The 21,511-nt window shown below is 50.5% G+C and overlaps 2 protein-coding genes across 11 annotated transcripts; both read left to right on the top strand.

The window, feature by feature from the left end:
* Positions 1–1,491: 1,491 nt before the first annotated feature.
* FANCE (FA complementation group E) lies at positions 1,492–13,476 on the top strand. 10 transcript variants are annotated; one of them, XM_080664465.1, is made up of 11 exons: positions 1,508–1,913; positions 4,282–4,312; positions 5,225–5,849; positions 6,407–6,451; positions 6,739–6,807; positions 7,085–7,228; positions 7,564–7,687; positions 7,863–7,941; positions 10,043–10,109; positions 11,374–11,499; positions 12,945–13,476. In XM_080664465.1, the coding sequence occupies exons 1-11, from the start codon at positions 1,646–1,648 to the stop codon at positions 13,044–13,046; spliced, it is 1,680 nt and encodes a 559-aa protein (XP_080520591.1). In that variant the 5' UTR covers positions 1,508–1,645; the 3' UTR covers positions 13,047–13,476. The 10 variants fall into 10 exon arrangements, with proteins under 10 accessions (XP_080520596.1, XP_080520591.1, XP_080520595.1 ...); XM_080664469.1 differs by lacking the exon at positions 11,374–11,499; XM_080664472.1 differs by lacking the exon at positions 11,374–11,499 and having other exon boundaries at positions 10,047–10,109; positions 12,945–13,468.
* Positions 13,477–14,345: 869 nt separating this feature from the next.
* RPL10A (ribosomal protein L10a) lies at positions 14,346–16,660 on the top strand. The gene is made up of 6 exons (XM_080667149.1): positions 14,346–14,467; positions 14,759–14,833; positions 14,906–14,986; positions 15,338–15,486; positions 16,026–16,198; positions 16,460–16,660. The coding sequence occupies exons 1-6, from the start codon at positions 14,463–14,465 to the stop codon at positions 16,628–16,630; spliced, it is 654 nt and encodes a 217-aa protein (XP_080523275.1). The 5' UTR covers positions 14,346–14,462; the 3' UTR covers positions 16,631–16,660.
* Positions 16,661–21,511: the final 4,851 nt, after the last annotated feature.

The following is a 21,511-nucleotide window of genomic DNA, read 5'->3' as shown; positions in this document are numbered from 1 at the left end:
TGCTGTGGCGCTCTACTCCCCTCTCCCTTTATTCCTGTCCTCTACAGTGATCCCTCCTGAAGGGGTTCAGTGACCCAATTCCAATGCGTGATGTGTGGAAGCTTCCCCACACCAGCAGGCAATTCTCAAACAGCAGGAGTCTGAGAGGTCACCTCCATTCTGATACCATCTATGCAGGAGATAGAATCAGATTCCATAGGTAACGGGCTCAGTCCCACAGACCACCCTCCACTTCAGAGGCCAGTCGTGCAAGCCCACCCCTTGGCTTTCTAGCCACTGGCTTCACATCAGAGAGCCCCATGAGCCCTTCCTTGGGTTCAATTAACTTGCTAGAACAGCTCACAGGACTCAAGAAAACCCATATGCTCACTAAATTACCAATTTATTAGCAAGGAAACTAAAGAACGTGAATCAACAGGCAGGTGGAGAGATACATAGGGCGAGGTCTCAAAGGAAGAAGTTTCTGTGCTGGAGTTTGGGGCCCAGCAAGGTGAAAGTGTTCTGGTTCCCCAACGTGGAAGCTCAAGGAACAAGGCCAGGGGGTATTCTTTTTTTGGAGGCTTCAATAGGTAGTCATGATTGACTAACTCATTGGCCATTGGTGATCGACTGGACCTCAAGCACCGCCCCGCTCCCCTTTTCCCTCCTGGGAATCAGGAGTGGGACTGAAAGTTTGTCTAACCGTAGGATTGTCTACTATTGGGTGGGATCCAAAAGTCACCTCATTAACATAACCAGAGACACCTTTGTTGCTCTTGTCACAGGAAATTTTGAAGGGTTTGGAAGCTGTAAGCCAGGAACTGTGGATGAAAACCAAATATTTCTGACAAGTATATTTCAGTCATCTGAATAATCAAACATATGTGTATTTCTTATAAATCACAATATTGCTCCTCCCTTTGCCCAAAGCCTGCCTCCTCCAGCAGATTTCCTTCAACTGAAACCCTGGGAGGTGGACCACTCTAGTCCCTTATAAATAATCAGAGCAAGGCTGCTTCTTCGTCTTTAGGAGGAAGTCCAAGCAAAGCCTTTGGCCATAGAGAGGCCGTTAGCTTTTACTGTGACCCGATTCTCAGGGATATTTGTACATCAAATATTTCTGGAGAGGACGATGGAGTGGTAAATTGTGATCAAATCCTACAACAAAGCCCATGGTCTACAAGCAACATGGGCGTCAGATAAAATTAAAAGTGGTTGGATCCTGAAGTACAACAGGATCACTGACATTCATTCTGCACCCCCATCCTCCTACTTCCCAGAGCAGTGGAGGAAGGTTAAGGGTAGCAGCCGAGCTGCCCCGCCCCGCCCCCCCCCCATCGCTGTTGTGACCCCGCCCACAACAACCCCCCCTTAGGTTGTGGCCCCGCCCCTCCCAGGAGTTGGCTCTCGGCCTCCTTGGCTCTATTCCCATCTTTTTACTCTCCGGCTGGCCCCGCCCCTTCCGGCCTGCCTCGCGCCCCGCCCCACGCCGCGCCACGCCACGCCACGCTTATCTCCCTCCCTTTTCAGATCCCTTGTGTCTCTCTGGCGGCCGGGCTGGGCGCACTGAGGAGGGAGTGCGGGGCGCGCGCGGGAGGGCGAGTACTGGAGTCCTCCTCCCTTCCTCAGGCCGCGGAGCTGAAGCCCGAAACGGAGCGAGGGTCGGATGGGGCGCGGGTCCCGGGCATGGCAGCCCCAGAGGCGGCGCCCGCTCTGGCTGAGAGCGCGGAACAGGCGCCCTGGGCTCAGCTCGAGGCCCCCGCCCGCCTCCTGCTGTGGGCGCTGCAGGCGGGGCCGGACGGGGTGCGGCGCGGCCTGGGGGTGCTGCGGACGCTGGGCCGCCGCGGCGGGGAGCCCTTCGCCTGGGGCCGCGTCCTGGAGGCGCTGTGCCGGGAGGAGCCGGTCGCGGAGGGCCTGGACTCGCGGCTGCTGCTGTAAGTAGCGCCGGTGCCGCACGTCACCCTCCCCCTGGGGTGAGGCACCTCCCCCTTGGCTAGAGGGGCTGCCCCAGGCGTGGAGAGGTCCCTGCCGCGCACGCGGGTACCTCATCGAGTGCCTTACTTTGTGCGGTCAGGGCGGATACCTGGGCCTAAGTCACTTGCAGCTGGGGGTAAACGAATAATTGTAAGTCGGTGGACTCTAATCGATTTTTTAAAATCCTCACTCAAGGATATGTTTATTGGTTTTAGAGAGAGAGGAAGGGAGGGGGAGAGGGAAACACCAACCGGTTGCCTCCCCTACACGCCCAGGTCGGGATCAGCAGGCAGCCTAGGTATGTGCGCTGACCCCGACTCCCCCAACCTTCTTGGTGTACCCGAGGACGCTCCAAACACTGGGCACCCGGCCTGGCGACTCAAATAGAATTTGATAGCATATTCCACCTCTAAAAATATCGAACTCGTACCTTCAGTATAGGCATACTTATGTATAAAGTGTACTTATGTGTTGAAATACATAATAAAGTATACAAAAATTAAATTTTAAAGTGAGATAAATGCCAATAAACATCTGGTTGTGTTGGCTTTATATCATTTTTTCAAAGCATACATTTTAGGGCAAGATCACTTTTAGGGATGGTGTTCTTTTTAAATATATATATATATTTAATTATTTCAGAAAGGGAGAGATAGAAACATCAATGATGAGAGAGAATCAATGATGAGAGAGAATCATTGATGGACTGCCTCCTGCACGATCAATGGGGATCGAGCCCACAACCTGGGCATGTGCCCTGACAGGGATGGAACTGGTGACCTCCGTGTTCCTTGGTTGATGCTCAACTGCTGAGCCACACCGCCGGGGCAGGGATGGTGTTCCTTTTTTAAAAAAAAAATATACATATTTTTATTGATTTCAGAGAGGAAGGGGGAGAGAGAAACATCAATGATGAGAGAGTCATTGATTGGCTGCCTCCTGCATGCCCCCTGAACCTGGGATTCTTCATTACACAGGCCAACGCTCTATCCACTGAGCCACACGGCTAGGGCAGGGGATGGTGTTCTTGATCATTGCTAGTCTTCGGGGTGAACTTTTTTTTTTTTGCCTCTTTATGTTGCTGACAGTTCCCACTAGGAGCAGAAGTGTTAGCTCTGCCATTTTCTTATTTGGTTGTGCTTCCGTTATTGGTGTTCACTTTTCAGGTGTCCTTATAAGTCACATGTCCATTTTGTGAGGGTTTCGTTTTCTTAAAAAAAGAATAACTATATTCATAAATGCACTTAACTATCATAGTTAACTAAAATACACAGAAAGTAAAAAAAGTTAGTGATGCCTGGCCAGTGTGGCTCAGCAGTTGAATGTCAACCTATGAACCAGAAGGTCATGGTGCGATTCCTGGTCAGGGCACATGCCTGGGTTTCTGGCTCAATCCCCAGTGGGGGACATGCAGGAGGTAGCTGAGATTATATATATATATATATATTGTGTGTGTGTGTGTGTGTGTGTGTGTGTGTGTGTGTGTAGAGAGAGAGAGATATATAGAGATATATATAGGTATATATATCCCTAGCCAGTTTGGCTCAGTGGATAGAGTGTCGGCCTGTGGACTAAAGGGTCCCAGGTTTGATTCTGGTCAAGGGCACATGCCCAGTTGCAGGCTCAATCTCCAGTATATACTAGTATATGTGTGTTTGTGTGTATGTGTGTGTATAAATAAAATAACATACTTTTAAAAAAGTGAGTGAGGTGCCACCTGCAGTCTCTAGGTTCTGAAGAGCCCGCCTTCCACCCTTGGACACCCCTACCTCAGAAGTAGGCTGGAGTCTGGAATATGGAGGGCCAATCCATATATTAAAATTTTGTAATAGCCTGACTGGCATGGCTCAGTGGTTGAGTGTGGACCTCTGAACCAGGAGGTCATTGGTTGCCGGCTGCATCCCTAGTGGGGGGCATGCAGGAGGCAGAAAGCAAATGATTCCCTCTCATTATTGATGTTTCTATCTCTCCTTCTCCCTTCCTCTCTGAAATCAATAAAAAGTGATTTGGATCCAAACTGCATGGGTTTGAATCCCAAATTTTAAAAAAAATTTTTTAATATTTAATTTCTTGTGTTTTAGATAAGTAGTAATAGAAGTTCTTATATTTTCTTCCCACACTCCACTTTGAATTTATTTCATGAGATGAGTCAAGAGATCTTTCAAAACCCCCAAACTGGAGGCTATAGAAATGTTTTCTAGCTGTCTGGCTTTTTCTGGGCAGATTAGGGGGAGGGTAGACCTAACCCAAGATCACTGGATAGAACTGTACTTCAGTATCATTGGTTTCTTTTGTAATTCTATGTATTTTATTTTATATATTTAACAGATTCTGATAAGGGGCTCTGGACACAAAAAAGGTAAAAGCCCTTTAGGGTCTTCCTCACCTCTGCTCCCAGGATCTTTCACCACAAATTGACCATCATTTTAACTTACACTCTAGTTTTCTCTCTTTACTTAGTATTTGTTTTCCACAAAGAAAAGATGCTTTTCCTCTCTCACACACACATTCCAAGTCCCTCAGTGTGTGATGTTGCACAGCTCTGCAAAGTTGTGTATGGAGAGGAGCAGAGGCCTGATGGGTGGTGGGCTGGATGCACCCATGACTTGCTTGCCTCCCCGACAAGCCGCAGGTCACACAGCATCTGGATTTGTGCCTTCACAACATTACAGACAGCTGCATTGCTCCGTCCACAGCAGCCCTTGCTGATATCTGGACACGTATTCTCAGAGTTAAATCATTCAATAAATGTGCACCAAGTGCCTGCTAGGGCTAGTGCCACACTGGTGCTGGCGCGCAGTAAGGAGAGCACTGTCTCTGCCTCTCAGGAGCTCTTCGTGGTAAAAGGGACATCAGAGCTGGACAGAGGTCACCCTGTGACTTCCAGGGTGAGTGGAGCACGGCCACAGGCTGCATTGCACAGCACCTTGCAGTCCCGTCTGTCCATTGCCATCTAGCCTCTAGCTCTGCCCAGTTTGCCTTGTGTTCCTCTCAATAGGATTCTTTAAAAAAAAGTTTTTATTGATGGGTTGTTTTTTGAGAGAGAGAGAGAGAAAGGGAGAGGGAGAGAGAGAAACATCAATGAGAGAGAAACATTGATCGGCTGCCTCCTGCACACCCCTACTGGGGATCGAGCCTGCAACCCGGGCATGTGCCCTGACCAGGGTTCGAACCCATGACCTCTCGGTGCATGGGATGATGCTCAATCCACTGAGCCATATCAGCTGGGCTCAATAGGACTCTTAACTGTTTGCCTCCCTCTGCTACCCAGGAAACCACTGCTGCTGCGATTGCCTCGGTTATGCCAGCGGAACCTGATGTCCCTGCTGATGGCTGTTAGGCCCTCACTGCCTGAGAACAGGCTGCTCCCTCTGCTGCAGATCGCAAGGCAGGACCCAAGCCCTGACCCTGATGCCTGGCTCCAGGCCCTGGGGGAACTACTGCAAAGGGATCTGGTTGGTGGGGTCTCCATTGAGGGAGCGCCCCCACTGTCTAGAAGGTGCCAGAGTCAGCTCCAAGACCTGTGTAGGCAGCTGAGTCCAGGGGGCAGGAGGTTGAAGTTGACCCAGTCTCCAGACCCTGAAGAGGAAAAGGAGGAGGAAGAGGAGGACAAGTACTCCCAGCGGCCTGGGAAACGAAAGGAGCCCGAGGGAGAGCCTGCCAGTCCTGAGGGGGAGAGGGCCCCCAAAAGGTTCCGGTGTTTGGAAAGGGTCGAGGAGAAAAGTCGTGAGGAGGAGCAAGCTGAATATGAATCTTTGAGAACCCTGGCAGATGGAGGAGACACATCACCCATTAAGGACCAGCCTGTCGTGGGGGCTGAGTGTGTTGAGGCTGCTCAGAGTCCAGAGGATACTAAGGGATCCGCTGAGAGTTTGGAGTTGCCCAAAGCTATCCAGGTACTAGGGTGAGGAGGCTGGGCTTAGAGTGATCCCTCAGGAGTCGGGGGTTTAATCAGGGCAAAAGCCCTGGGACACTTTCCCAGTTGGAATGACTAGTCTGTGGAGCAAGGGGCAGGAGCAGGGGTTAAGAAAATGTAGTCGCTGCTCTACAGACTCTGGAGAAGGGAGTTATGGGAGGTGGGAAACCCTTGACCTAACGATCTATAACCTGAGGTTAAAGGGTACTAGTCAGGTGGAGAGGCTCTAGAGCCACCCCACCTCACCATCCTATGGGAGCGGGGGCATGATGCCACTATCCAGCTTGCCTCCCCACCCAAGGCTGAGTCTATCCCGTTAGGGTGGATGCAGAGAAGAAGGTCGAGACAGCTGGATTTGCACGGCCCTTGTCTAGTTTGAGTTCTTAAGCTCTTATCAAGGTCTAGGTTTCATGTTCTTGAATCATCTTCGCCTACTAGTTCCCCCCAGCTTGGGCCTTATCAGAAAAGGGAGCCGGGAGTGGGCTTGGGGCCACGCTGTGCGGGCAGGGGCTTGGTGGTGACTGAACTCTCCTGCAGGACCAGGTTCCCAGGCTGCAGCAGCTGCTCAAGACCTTCAGGGAGGTGAGTGGCCCTGCTCTGCCTCCTCCACCTTCCTGGACCGCAGCTGTGCTGAGGCTCAGGGGGCCCAGGCAGTGAGGCACAGACTGTTAGGGGTGGGGCTTGCAGTGAAGAGCTGACAGTCGCTGCAAGTCATCTTGGGCCCACGTGCAGATATGTCGTCTGGCCCCAACGGTTCCTCTCTTCTGGTAGCACCTTCTGGGGTCCTCAGCCACCACTGCCGTTAAAGGGGTGGCCTCCATCACTTGTCACCATCACTCTGCCAGTCCTAATGTGGCTTTACCTCCCAGGGGTTGGAGGGGTTGGAGGATGCTCCCACAGTTGAGCTGCAGCTTCTCCATGAATGCAGTCCCAGCCAGGTGAGTCCAGAAAGATCACCTGGCCCTGAGCTTACATCCCATCTCCCCAGCCTTTTTCCATTTAACTGTGTTTCCTGCCTCATAAGGATTGTGGGAGGGGAACTTTGTTGGATTTGGTCTCTCGGGCAGGGGTCACCCTGACTGGGTTTATTAAGCCCTGACTCCACCCTGTAGAGCAGCTCTCTCAGCCTTCCCTTGCCCTGGAGTGTCCTTGCCCTAGCCCTCTGTTGCCCTGTTGGCAGAGACAGCAGAGTATCCCTGTCCTGCCGCTCTGCAGGTAGGCCTGCTCTGTGACCAGCTGCAGCTGCCCCAGCTCTCGGACACAGGTCTCCTGCGGCTCTGTACCCGGCTGCTGTCCCTCTCACCAGATCTCAGCCTCAGCAACGCCACTGTGCTGGCCAGGAGCCTCTTTCTTGGACGGGTGGGTGCATTGGGGTACATGCAGACTGCCAAGCACACTGGGGGAGAGTCTGAGCCCGCAGGAGGGTGTGCTTGGGAGAGGTGTCCCAGCCTGGCAGGCAGCCTGGGACAGGGGAAGGGCATGGACCCCAGGCCATCTATACCCGCAGCTGATTTCTCCTTGAACCCCAGACCAATTCCAGAAGGATTGGGGAAGGGAGCTGTGTCTTCCAACGGGTGGGTCCATGTGAGTCCTAGATAAAAAAACCTTTTCCCTCTGTAACATATATCACCATCTGAAATATGTATCTGATAAACATTATGAATGAAATAACATTTCTTCCCCATTGGCTGTAGATTCTCTCCCTGACTTCCTCAGCCTCCCGCCTGCTCACAACTTCCCTGACCTCCTTCTGTGCCAAGTATACCCACCCTGTCTGCAGAGCCCTCCTTGGTCCCGTGCTCCAGGCCCCAGAAACAGGTAATTCCAGAACCAGCCTTCACCCCAGGGTGACCCTGGCAGAAGCTGGGTATTCAATGAGTAAAAGCTGTTACTTCCCTGACAATGCCCCCTCTGATGAGCTGAGCATGCTGTTCCCTGCAGTCCTATCCTCTCCTGCCATTCCCCAGACTTCTCCCTTCTGTCCCCTACCCAGGTCCAGCTCAAACAGAGTTACTGTGTTGCCTTATGAAGGACGAGGCCCTTGAGCCAGACAGGCAGGTTCTAATACTGGGGTGAGTATTCAGGCCTCTGTGTCCCTACCTCCTCCCCTGGCCAAGTCTGTTTCTGGCATTTTGGAGTTGGAGCCAACTGGGCACCAGGCCCTGTGCCTGAAAGACAGGAGGTGCCCCCTCACTGTTATCTGAACCTGGCTTGTGCCTTCCCACCTGGGCCCATGCAAATTGCCATCCTGTGCCCCTTCCCAAGCCCGGAGTTTCAGTCTTCCATGCAAGGTGCTTTGTGGAATGCAGAGAAGGGCTGGTGATCCTGGCTCCTGAGCAGTTCCCAGCGCAGTTGGAGATTGGCACTATGGGTAAAAGCACTGGCCCTGGAGTCAGACAGACATAGTTTCAAATCTTAACCTGGCATTTTTTAAAATGCGAAATTCAAACTGGTTATTCCATATCTCTGAGGCTCTCAGAGCTTCTTATGAAAAATGGGAATAATATTCACTCTGTAGGATTTTTCTAGATATTAAATGTGATAATCCATATAAAGACCTCAGTACAGTATTTGGCACTTAGTAAATGCTCAGAAATTGTTATTAAATTTGTGTTAAAATTGGAGATTCACCCTAACAGGTTTGGCTCAGTGGATAGAGCGTTGGCCTGCGGACTGAAGGGTCCCAGGTTCAATTCCGGTCAAGGGCATGTACCTTGGTTGTAGGCACATACCCAGTAGGGAGTGTGCAGGAGGCAGCTGATTAATGTTTCTAACTCTTCCTCTCCATTCCGCTCTGTAAAAAATCAACAAAATATATTTTAAAAAATAAAAAAAAATTGGAGATTCGAGACAGAAATAATGAGTAGAAAAGACCCATTGGACATCAAAATCCTATATAACAAAAGGCTAATATGCAAATCGACCAAATGGCAGAATGATGGGTTGCTATGACACACACTGACCACAAGGGGGGCAGATGCTCAATGCAAGAGCTGCCCCCTGGTGGCCAGTGTGCTCCCACAGGTGGAGCGCTGCTCAGCCAGAAGCCCTGAGCCAGGCTTACAGCTGGCGAGCACAGTGGCAGTGGCAGGAGCCTCTCCCACCTCTGTGGCAGTGCTAAGCTGTCAGTCAGACATCCCCCAAGGACTCCCGGACTTCGAGAGAGTGCAGGCCAGGCTGAGGGAACATCCACCACTAGCCCCCCCCCCCACCCCGCCCCGAATGCACAAATTTCATGCACCAGGCCTCTGGTGAAATATAAGATGCTAAGTATGAGAAGGACAATTTCAAAAATAGTATCAGCCACCACATATCGAGCACTGTCTCTGCTTTAGATTCATCATCTCAGTTAGTCTTCATGTAATCTGGTGAGGTAGGTGCTGCTGCCACCTTAAAGACGGAAAAGTTAGGTATGTGGCCAAAGGTCATATAGCCAGCAAGTGATAAAGCCTGGGATCAAACCCAATTCGTGCACCTAGGAGCCACACTGTCCATGTGACATGCTGCCGTTCCAGGCAAGCTGAGGCCCAAGCGGTAGAACAGGAAGCACAACTGGAGTGGACCTCTCTGTGGGTTGGGCTCCACAGGGAAGGCAGGCCTTCTCCAGGGAGCCTTGTGTGTCTCATCCATCATCATGGTCCCTGGGTCACCCTCACCTTTTGTACTCAGGATGTATTTTTTTTTAACATATTTTTATTGATTTCAGAGAGAAAGGGAGAGGGAGAGATAGAAACATCAATGATGAGAGAGAATCATTGATCAGCTGCCTCCTGCATGCCCCACACTGGGGATCAAGCCCACAACCTGGGTATGTGCCCTGACTGGGAATTGAACCATGACCTCCTGGTTCATAGGTTGATGCTCAACCACTGAGCCACACTGGCCGGGCGCAGGGTGTATTCTTGACTCCTGGCTATTTTTCAGGGGATCTTTGTACATCCTACCGCCAAATCCTTCATTGTCAGCTCCCAGAGTCTTGGGTTGTGGCCTGTCTAGCACTGAGTATGGACTCTGCAGCAATGACTGCTGGGCAGCTGGCAGCATTATGGGGACTCTGACTCATTCCTCTAGTGGCTGGGGATCTTGGCCTTGCCCTGCCTTGGGGTAGGAATAGTAGATACCCAGGCTTCAGTGGGTGGCTGGGCTTTACCCACCGGGGCCTGTGCTTTGCAGACAGATCTTGGAGGTGCCCTGGAAGGAGCAGACTTTCCTGGTGCTGCAGTCACTCCTGGAGCGGCAGGTGAGCAGGTTGCCTTGGGGACGAGGACAGAGAAGTGCTGCAGTGCTGTGGACGGGTGTGGGGCTCCTGCGGGTCTGATTCCTTTGGTGATGGAGGGGCAAGTATGACAGCTGCCCTACAGCAGGGTGCCCCATGACTATGGGAGAGCCCTGGGGCTTCAAAGGCCGGTAGCAGAGAGCTGACTCTATGGTAAATCTATCTCTTCCTCTTCCTGGCTCCATGGCCTTGGGGAGCAACTTTCCGCTATGTGTGTAGCAATTAAGTTGTATTTCCCCTGGCCGATAGCTCAGTGGTTAGAGCACCTACCTGGGTTGGAGGCTCGATCCCTGGCTCCAGTTGTGGGAGGCAGCCAATCAGTGTGTCTCTCTCACATCAATGTTTCTCTCCCTCCCTTCCACTCTCTCTAAAAAGCAATGGAAAAATATCCTCGGGCGAGGATTAACAAAATAAATAAATAGTTTTCTTTTTGAATAGGTAATAAATTCATATGTTCACAATTTTAGAAGCTCAAAGAGGAAATAGTGAAAAATATTCCCTCAGCCATCTAGATGCCCTTCCCCGGGGTGAACCAGTGTTATTAGCTGCAGGGGACCCTCCCAGAGAGGGTCCTTATATTTACAAGGACACATGTATAGATGCATTTTTCCTTTGTTTTTTTACATAGATGGGAACACCAAGTTCAGTGTGCTGTATTCTGCTTTATTCACTTAATATATATTTTGGCAATTTTTCCATATCAGTACTTAAAATTCTGCCTCATCTGTTTATAACTTAGGTGTTGACCTAACCTCTATGTCTCAGTTTCCTCATCTACTAAAGGGGAGTGATGATAGCACCTATCACACAAGACTGGGGTGAGGTTTAAGTGGGATAACTGGTGTAAAGTGCTCAGAATGGTGCCTGGTGCATAATGTTTATTAAGTTATTATTATGAAGATCTATTGTTATGCTGGCAGTACCACTCTGTATATCTTCAAGCACTAATCCAGGCTAGGGATCCTTGGCCTCCCTTGGTCCTAATCAGCCTTTGCAACGGTAACCACCATTTTCTGAGACATATGCACAGGCTTTATGTGCATTATCTCATTTAATCCTTTTCACAGGCTTCAGAGTTAGATTTTATGAGCCCCATTTTACAGATGTGAAACTGAAACTTAGTTTGGTTAAGCAATCTGCATAGGGTCACCTAGTTAGTAAGTGGTAGAGTTGGGAAGTGAATGCAAGGCCTGTTCTTGTGCTGCTGTTCCCCTTCCAATGTGTGCAGGTGGAGATGACCCCCGAGAAGTTCAATGTGTTGATGGTCAGGCTCTGCAAAGAGGGGTCGGCAGCCACTGAGTCCATGGCCTATGCCAAGCTCATGCTGACAGTGATGACCAAGTATCAGGCCAATGTGAGTGCTGATGGGGACATGAGGGCTGGCCCTGCTGCTCTGAACCTGCCATGATGGTGTACATCTGTTTGCCAGGGAGAAAACCCTGAATGTTAGCCAGGGAACCCACAAGTTCAAGCCTGGGACTAGGCAGTGAGACTGCTCATCCAGCCAGCACTGCTGTGGGCCAGATGCCATACGGGGAATCAACAGTGACCATATCACAGTCCTTGTCCTTGACTTGACCCTCTCCCCTCACACCGGGGCTAGCAAGAGGGGAAGGAGAGATGATAAACAGATCTTTGCAATATCTGGTAGGAGTCAGGTGCGAGTACACACGGGACTTTTGATGACAGAGCAAGAGGGGGAAACTAAACCTTGTTTGTAGTTTTGAATTGGGACAGGCCTCCTGACTCTTAAAAGGTGAGTGGTAGTCAAGGGCTGAAATGGAGGAAAGGGCATTCCCGGCAAAGGAAACAGTGTAAGCAGTGAATGTCTGAGGGGTACGGGTACTTCATTGTGGCTGAGGCCTAAAAATAGGAGAGTTGATGTCAGTAGGGGATGAGGTTAGAGATCTAAAATACCAAGAGCTAATACTTGCATAGCCCCTGCTACATCTCAGGCACCGTTCTAAGCCCTTATATATGTTAACTCTCTAGTTTATTCCACGCATTAGCACTATGAGAAGATATATTATTAGCTTCATTTTATAGATAAGGAAGTTGAGACTCAGGTAAATGTAACTTGTCCAAGGTCACATTGCCAGGCCACGATAGCATCTTATGAAGGGCCTTGGACTTTATCTTGAAGGCCAGGTATTCTTGGCTGTTGGCTCTTTACCCTTTTCTTGGGAGTCACAGTCCCATTTGATGATTTGATGAAAGCTATAGCTCCTCCCTGGAAAATGAATATATGAACACACATCTTAGGAACACGTATCAGGAGACTGGGTCCTGGAAGGAGGGCCTCAGTATGAGGCCTCAGGAGTTATCCCAGGGCCTTCAGCTGGAGTGAGGTGGTCATATTTGCATTTTATAGAGAAACCTCTGGCCTCTGTAAGGAATAGGGATTAGGGGGAAGATGCAGGGTGGACACCTGCCAGGAGGTTGCAGCTACAGGTCAGGGAAGAAAAAGTGTGTTCCAGAAGGAAGATGGCAGCGCGTTTCCTGTCTGTAGCCGGGAGGGTGTGAGGGTTATATGAACTAATGCATATAACGTGCTGCCGCATAGGGCGCACTCAGCTCTCAGCTGTTACTACCGTGGCTGACTTAGTAATTGGGCAGTATTTGGCCCAGGTCCACCTGAATCCAAAGACAGTGAAATAATGAGGTTCGATTGCTCAGGGGTCCTTACCTCCTTCCATTGTCCTTATGCCCTGGATTCCTCTCCTTTCTGAACAAGGCCCAGGGTCAGATGGGAGGGGAGGGATCAGCTGCCTGAGTCCTGACATTCTTCCTTCTCCCCAGATCACTGAGACCCAGAGACTGAGCCTGGCCACCCCCCTGTCGCTCAACACCACTTTCCTGAGGAAGTCCCTGCAGGCCGCCCTGAGACATCTGGCCCCCTGACCTTCCACCTGGGGACACCAGCTTCCTGAAGGACACTCTGCCCTCACCCTGACCCTTGCCTGGGGTGAAGGCCGAGCCTGGCCATTCAGGCATCAACTGCCTCCCTGTTCCAGGCTCAGAGAGGCCATCTTGACCTCCCAGCCAGCAGGGAGGGTACAGGCTAAGGGGGCTGGATGAACTGGTTTCCAAGGGCTGCTGACCCTGGCTCACTCCTTGTCACTTCTGCCTCAGGCTTCAGCAACCATCTTTCCTATAAGCCCAGTAGCATCACAGCAGACCCAGAAGAGCGAATGATGCTCGGGGGACCCCTGTGCTTAGCACTCAGCACAAATCTCGTGTGCTGCAGTGTGTTATGATCCCCTGAATTGTTCTGACTTGAATAATAATTTATCAATGGTATTTAATAAAAATCAGGAAATTCAATAATGTGTCTTAGAAGCAGTGGCTGCCTTACTATTAGCTTTGGTATTTGTTGAAAATTAACTCACCACCACCACTCTCTTGTCACCTGCTCAGTGACAAGGGGCATCTTTCCGCAGTGAAATGTTCTGAGAGGAAGGTGGTAACAGTTCTGAGGTTCATTCATTCATGTTCTGTGGGCCAGAGTGTGTGCTACCACCCACCCCAACCCTATTAGCTGTCTGTTGAGTAGGGGCGGGGCTTATAGGTGGGAGTGACAGTCTGGAATTGGGGAAGGCTTTTGGGCAGAAGACATTTGCGTAGGGATAGAGGCTCCTGGGTTACTGTGGGCAGAAGAGGATGGGCCTGTTGAACAGGAAAGGGTGTGCAACACCGTGACCATGTCTGTTTGACATCTTTATATTCCCATAGCAGCTAGCGAGGCGCCCCGTCCATAGGTAGGTGTTACAGACGAAGCAAATGTCGGGTGAAGGTTCATTACAATACTTTCTAGCTCTTCCCCACTTCAGGCTTCGAGGGGCCAAGAACACAACTTTATCCACAAGTCCCTTCTTGCAACTCCCTCGGAAGCCGCAAGCCCACTCCCACCCCCCGCCCATTAGAGCGAGATGAAGGAGAGAGGTTGGGAGTAAAGCCTGCTTTTGAGGCAGGTGCGTGAGGAAGTCTGGGGGCAAACATGCAGGAATCACACCCTCTCAGCGGCCATTACAACGCGTTGCCCAGTACGTTTGGTTTCTGAAGCTCAAGCCCTGGACCTAGCCTCTTCCTTACCAGCCTGGCAGCTGCTGGCGCAAAACTGGGTAGTCTGAGGGTGCCCCGGACCGCAGCCTAACGGCGCCCTCCAGCGGCCGCAAACGGCGGCGCGCCCGGGGATGGAGCGACCGACTGCGCTCGGCTGGGAAGGTACAAGGCATCTCTCGCGAGAACAAGGTCCCTATTTGAGCGCATGCGCGAAGTGAGTTAGTCTCTTTTCCGGTTTTTGCGGCGCGAGGGACCATGAGGTGAGTGACATTTAGGGGGCTATCCGTGCTCATCCGCACCTCGGACGGCCCCCGTGGGGAAGGAGACTCTAGTGGCGGAATCGGGGGTCCTTTCCCTTGCTTCGCTGCGGGGCATTACTTGCCGGTCGGCCGCCGTATGAGCCCTCTTTCCGGGGCCTGCATCTGGTTCTCGGACCCACTCTCCGACCTGGTGTACAGATTCCCCAGCCGCTCCGCCTCAGGCCCTGGCCACGCCGAGGGTGTCGGTCCGCGGCGCCGGGCCTGAGCGCTGGTCTTGCTTTCCTCTTGCAGCAGCAAAGTCTCCCGCGACACCCTTTACGAGGCGGTGCGGGAGGTCCTGCACGGGAACCAGCGCAAGCGCCGGAAGTACGCCGGGTCCGCGGGAGGGCGGGCGCGGGCCGGGGCCTCGGCGTCTGGCTAACTTGCATTTTCTCCAAGGTTTTTGGAGACGGTGGAGCTGCAGATCAGCCTGAAGAACTATGACCCTCAGAAGGACAAACGCTTCTCGGGCACCGTCAGGTTGGCACCGTTCTGACCCCACCCAGCCCTCGGTGCCCCCGTGCCCAGCTCTGTCCTCGAGGCTCCTGTTGAGCTCGAGGTGGGCAGGCACGCGCGGCATTGCAGTGCCCGGGTAGTTCAGACCCCCTGCTTTGGGCAGGCGTGGCTGGACGGACCCCCACCCTGGGTCTTAAAATAAGAGGGGAGGCGTGGGGAGGCCTAGGCCGAGCCCGCCGGCTAGTTTGAGAAGCCAGACTAGCTGTTGGTGAACGTGGACTCTCTGGGTAAGGCTCTGGTTGCAGCGGTCCCAGGCCCGTTCACCTGCCTGGAGACCCAGGGCTGGGCATGACCTGCTCTGTCCCCAAAACACAGGCTTAAGTCCACGCCCCGCCCCAAGTTCTCTGTGTGTGTGCTGGGGGACCAGCAGCACTGTGATGAGGCCAAGGCCGTGGACATCCCGCACATGGACATCGAGGCGCTGAAGAAACTCAACAAGAATAAGAAACTGGTCAAGAAGCTGGGTGAGTGGAGGGGTCGGGGGTGGGGGAGCGGCGGACCGTTCTGGGAGTGAGAAAAGTGGTATTTAGACCGTTTGGATTTTAAAATGGTGAGGGTAGAATTGTGAACAAAAGGGTGTGCTGTGGTTGGTTAGCTTGATTTAGGAAAGTTATTTTTCTATTTGCTTCGAGGATTGGTGTGGTTCAAACCCATGATCTCCGTTGATTAGTCAGGTGCTGGTGTTTGAGTTGGAATTTCTATTTCAAGTTCCAATTTAATTTCTTCTTAGTCTCTGGTCTACAGTTGTCACATAGCGAGAAAGTGGGAAGGCAGGATTAGCCTGAGTGTTTTCCATTGCAACATGGATTGTGTCAGCCTGGTTTCTGGTAACAGATTTTATGTGAATGTTGGGCCAGTAAAAGTTCAAAGGGTGGAGATACTCAAACTGGAATGTGGGAGGGGTTAAAAAGACTTGGTACCTGTGCTGGGTTGGGTCACAGAGCTAGTTTGGAGGTTGGCCTTCCAGGGTCCTAAGCATCCAATGGTTTATTCTCTTCACCAGCCAAGAAGTACGATGCCTTTTTGGCTTCAGAGTCTCTGATCAAGCAGATCCCACGAATCCTGGGCCCAGGTCTGAATAAGGCTGGCAAGTTCCCTTCCTTGTTGACCCACAATGAGAACATGGTGGCCAAAGTCGATGAGGTGAAATCCACAATCAAGTTCCAGATGAAGAAGGTACATTAAGCCATGGTATTGGTGGCCCCAGCCCTGGCCCTGGTGCCTGTCCACGTCCTCTAAATGGGAGCCCTGGTTTGCCTTTCTGTGATACTTTGGACATGTGATTGTCGCCAAGCAGGGTTGAAGCTGGTCAGAGCCTGAGGCCAAAGCACTGCTTACTGGGAGGGACAGACAGGCCATCTGCCTCATGGATGTCCCCACTCTTCCTGTATTCTCTTCCATCTGCCACCAACCTGATTGACCTTCCTCTCCCCACAGGTGCTGTGTCTGGCAGTGGCTGTTGGCCACGTGAAGATGACAGATGATGAGCTTGTGTACAACATCCACTTAGCTGTCAATTTCCTGGTGTCATTGCTCAAAAAGAACTGGCAGAATGTTCGGGCTTTGTACATCAAGAGCACCATGGGCAAGCCCCAGCGCCTGTACTAAGGCCTAGCTAATAAACCATACTGCCACTGTGACCTCTTGTCTGCCTGTGACTGGGGGGAGGGGTGGGGGCAGGGCTAGGACGCCAGCCTGTTGCCCCTGCTGCTTCCTAGTGGCCAGGCTTCACACTGCAGACATTGAGTCCACTCTTTATGGGGGTCTGGAGTTGCTCCCTGGGTATCAGCTCACTTGGGATCTTGGTCCATAGGATCGCAGCTGTTACAAATGAAGATTGGGTTCCTAGGTGTTGCTGTGATGGGACTAATCCACAAACCCAGAGAAATTGGTCTAATACACTGGAACCTCGGTTCTTGAACTAATTCATTCCAGAAGACTGTTCAAGAAGCAATTTGTTGAAACCAAGCTTCTCCCCATTAGACAAACATTAAATTTATCAAACCACTCCCCGCTAGCCTTAAACAAATAGCTTTCAGTACTCATTCCGTGATGCAGCTTTTTTGCATTTGCCTGGGAAATGGGTAGGATCCAGGCCCTACCCTACCCTTTTCCCTTGCCTATTGGTTCCAGTGCCAGTGGCTTGGTATTCTGGGAAGTACCTGTGATTAAACCTTTCACTTGAATCTGCTTCATTTAACTTTGGTAAATAAAGGGACCAGCTCATCCCACCAGTTTTTTGTTTTTGTTTTTTAACATTTTACTGATTTTTTACAGAGGAAGGAAGAGGGATAGAGAGTTAGGAACATCAATGAGAGAGACATCTATCAGCTGCCTCCTGAACACCTCCCTCTGGTGATGTGCCCGCAACCAAGGTACATGCCCTTGACCGGAATCAAACCTGGGACCTTTCAGTCCGCAGGCCTATGCTATATCCACTGAGCCAAACCGGTTAGGGCCCCACCAGTTTTTTTTAAAATATATTACTGATTTCAGATTGAGGGAGAGAAACATCAATGAGAAGCATTTATCAGCTACCTCCTGCACGTCCACTGCTGGGGATCAAGCCCACAACTCAGGCATGTGCCCTGACTGGGATCCAACCTGGGACCCTTCACTATCCACTGAACCAAACTGGTCAGGGCTCATCCCACCAGTTTTTATTTCAGAGAAGAGAGAGGGAGAGGTGAGAAACATCAATGGGCTGCCTCCTGCACGCCCCCTTTGGGGGATTGAGCCAGCAACCCAGGCAGGGTTGAACCATGACCCGGAACAACAATGGTTGGGCATCCCAACAGTTTTAATAGAACTGAAAGGCTAATCCAAAGCATAAATAAAAATGCACCTTCTGAAAACAAGGTTTACCTGACCTGGAACTAGCAAGTGTACAAGGTTCTCAATACAGACCTTGAGTAGTTTGCCATTTTAGCTTTTAAGTTAAATTTGCGGGTAAAGTAGCTACCCTAATAGGATGAGAATGAGTTTGGGTTCTCAAGGTAGGCCTAGCTTGCTCTTTGGTCTATTATAGTATTAGGAGTAATAAAATAGGCTTGTTTAACAATGTTCCCTTACCTGAGGAGTGAAAAAGCTGGCTATAAAATTAGGACCCAATTTTATTGAAGTGTTTATGCATAGTAAAAATTATTGGAAGCTTACATAAAATTTGACTATGTTTAACTCAGAGTTAAATGGTTTGGGGGAATTTGTAATCAAGGAAAAAAAAAGGCAGCCCAACTGGTATGGCTCAGTGGTTGAGCGTCGACCCCTGCACCAGGAGGTCACTGGTTCAATCCCTGGTCAGGGCACATGTCTGGGTTGTGGGCTCAATCCCCAATAGGGGGCATGAAAGAGGCAGCCCATCGGTGTTTCTCATTAATGTTTCTATCCCTCTTCCTTAAAATACTTAAAAAAAATAGGGAGAGGAAATTTGTGATGACTTAGTGACTGGAGGGATGTAATAAAAAAGTAACTTACAAGTGTGAATATACACTGAGTGGCCAGATTATGATCTATGAATGCATAATAATCCATTCAGTGTGTGTGTGTGTGTGTGTGTGTATACTAGAGGCCCAGTGCATGAATTCGTGCATGGGTGGAGATCCAGCCAGCCTGGCCAGGGGGAGGGGACATGGGCGGTTGGCCAGCCTGCTGCTGGTTGAACTCCTGGTTGAGGGGACAATGTGCATATTAGCCTTTTATTATATAGGATATACACTGAGTGGCCAGATTATTATGCGTTCAGAGATCATAATAATCTGGCCACTCAGTGTATCTTACTAGAGGCCCAGTGCGCGAAATTCATGCACTGGTAGGGTCCCTAGCAGCTGCCGGGTGCTGGCCGGGTACTGCCTTCCTTCCCCAGGCCAGCCCTGCCCCCTGGTTGAACTCCCTGTTGAGGAGACAATTTTCATACTACGCTTTTATTATATAGGATGCCTTGTCTCTGCCACAAAGCTGCTTACAGGGCACTGGGTACAATTAAGAGAAAATAGAGCCATGAGGCAAAGGCATAAAGCAAACAGGTGGGCTCCAGCTGCACCTGTGGTGGCCACACCTGAGGGCCTTGATGGGCACCCAGTGCAATCCACCTCTATGAGTCCAAGACCAGAAAGACATCTGTACCCGCAGTGGTCCTGTCGTGAGTAGGCATCGTGAGCCAAGGTTTCGGAGGTTTCTTATGACCTCAGACGTATACTCAATTTGTTGGATGCAAGACCAGCCATGTAATTGCCTGTGGGGCCAAAGGTCCCCCGCTGAGTTTGACTCCTCAGCCCTGCACTTGGGAGCCAGGGGAGCCTGTTGAGCAAGTCTGTTAATGTCTCTAAAACTCTTGCTATTTGGAAGTGCAGGTGATGATGGTACCCACCTGAGAGTCGTACCAACTTAAAAGCATTACATGCTTTGCACAGTGCCAGGCACTTAGCACTCAATTAAAAGGAGCACTGGTAGTGCTCGCTTCGGCAGCACATATACTAAAAAAAAAAAAAAAAAAAAAAAAAATTGGAACGATACAGAGATTAGCATGGCCCCTGCGCAAGGATGACACACAAATTCGTGAAGCATTCCATATTAAAAAATAAATAAAAAATAAATAAAAGGAGCACCGGTAAAATGGTAATTCTGTATAACCACATACATAAATGTACTGGACCTGGTGCACAATGCCAGTTGGGTTTAGGACAGACTGAGTGGAGGACACATCTGTGCTGATGAATGGGGAGAAAAATCCATCACTCCTCCTGTCTGAAATGAGCCAAGGAGTAAAATCCTTAAGTTTTGGAAACTCTAAGGCAAGGTAAGTAGGTATGTTTTAGAACTACGTGGGAACTTGAATCTTCCTGCATTGATCTGAATTTAAGTCAAACCTCCTCTGCTTTGTAGAGTCCTTAAAACCCAACTCTACACTAGACACACTCACCACCTTCAGCTGGGCTCTGGGGAATCTGTTTAGAGACCCAATGGCTGCTCTCAAGAGGCCCATAGCATCTGGGGAATAGGGGGAGTCTATTGTAAATGAGGGTTGAGCTATTTCATCAAATCCAAGCCTCCAGAATGATTAGTGCAAAGCTCATTGTGCACCTGAGTTATAATTCCAGGCTCAGATACCTGGGGAGCCCTAGTTTTCCAGCAGTTGTGTGCAGGGAAATGAGGAGCCCTCATGAACCCCAGGACAGTGCTCTGGCTTTGACTGTGGAATTGACAAAAAGATGGCACTCTCCCTTTTCCCCGGAAACATCAGAACAGAAACGGGCAGGAAAGACAGAACTACTGGCCCCTTCTTTGGGCTCCAGCTTTGTTGACCTTTCTGTACAGCTTCCCACAGACCCTGACAGGAGAGCCACTGCCAGAGCCTGGGCTTTGGGCTCCCAAGACACGCCTTCATATATATATATATATGTGTGTGTGTGTGTGTGTGTGTGTAATTTTTGTTGAATTTAGAGAGAGAAATGGAGAGGAAAAAAACACCGATTTGTTGTTCCACTTATGCATTCATTGGTTGCTTCCTGTATGTGCCCTGACCAGGGATGGAGCCCACAACCCTGGCCTATTAGGACAACAGAGGTTATTAGGACAACTTCCCGACTGAGCTACCGGGCCAGGGCAATACCCACCTTCTTATCCTGGTTCCTTCCCTACTCTGTAACCTCAAAGTGAGTCATCACCCACTTCACATTACATTTGTGGTTGGGGGCAGGCAGTAAGAAAAAGAGAGAAAGCAAGGAGGCTGGTCAATTTCACTCCTTGAATTTTCTGCATGAGAGACCACATTATTCTTAAAGAAGTTACCTGAAGGCTGATTGCTCCAGGAGAGTAGTGAAGGCAACAACCACTTGATGACACTTCAAGCACACAATAGGTGCCATCACTTTTTTTTTTAAATCCTCACTTGAGGAGTGAGTGTATTTTTTCCATTGATTCTAGAGAGTGGAAGGGGGAGAGGAGATGGAGAGAAAGGAGGGGAGAGAGACATTGATGTATGACAGAGACTATCAATTGGTTGCCTCCCACACATGCCCTGACCAGAAATCGAACCCGGAACCCTCCAGTGCACAGGCCAATGCTTTAACCACTGAGAGACCCCTGGCCAGGGCGATGTCATTACTTATTAGTGCAGAGATTAGATTTTTCATCCAGCCCCAGGGTCCTTCATAAACCAATCTCTGCCTCCAGAACCCCCTCCCACCTGGCGGGAGCTCCAGATGCCCTCCCCGTTCTACTAGTGACAGTGAAGTCCCTCCGATGCAGTGGACCAAGACAAAGGCCACCTGATCATTTAAGTAGTACACCAGGTGCGGGGGCTTGGGTCAGGCAGAGCAGTTCACATCCTGGTGTTGCCACTGGCTGGCTGAGTGAGGAGAGGAACCTCAGTCTGCTTCCCATCTGCAAAGTTGGAGCTTGGACCAGAATGATCTAGAAGACTCTAGATTCTGGAGTAGGGATGGCAGATTTAGCAAGTGAAAATACAGGATGCTGCTCTGACCGGTTTGG

This window comes from Plecotus auritus (genome assembly GCF_963455305.1).
Source record: "Plecotus auritus genome assembly, chromosome: 4".
Lineage (NCBI taxonomy): Eukaryota > Metazoa > Chordata > Mammalia > Chiroptera > Vespertilionidae > Plecotus > Plecotus auritus.
Note: the sequence above shows the minus strand (reverse complement) of the source record. Positions and strands in the feature narration are given on the sequence as shown.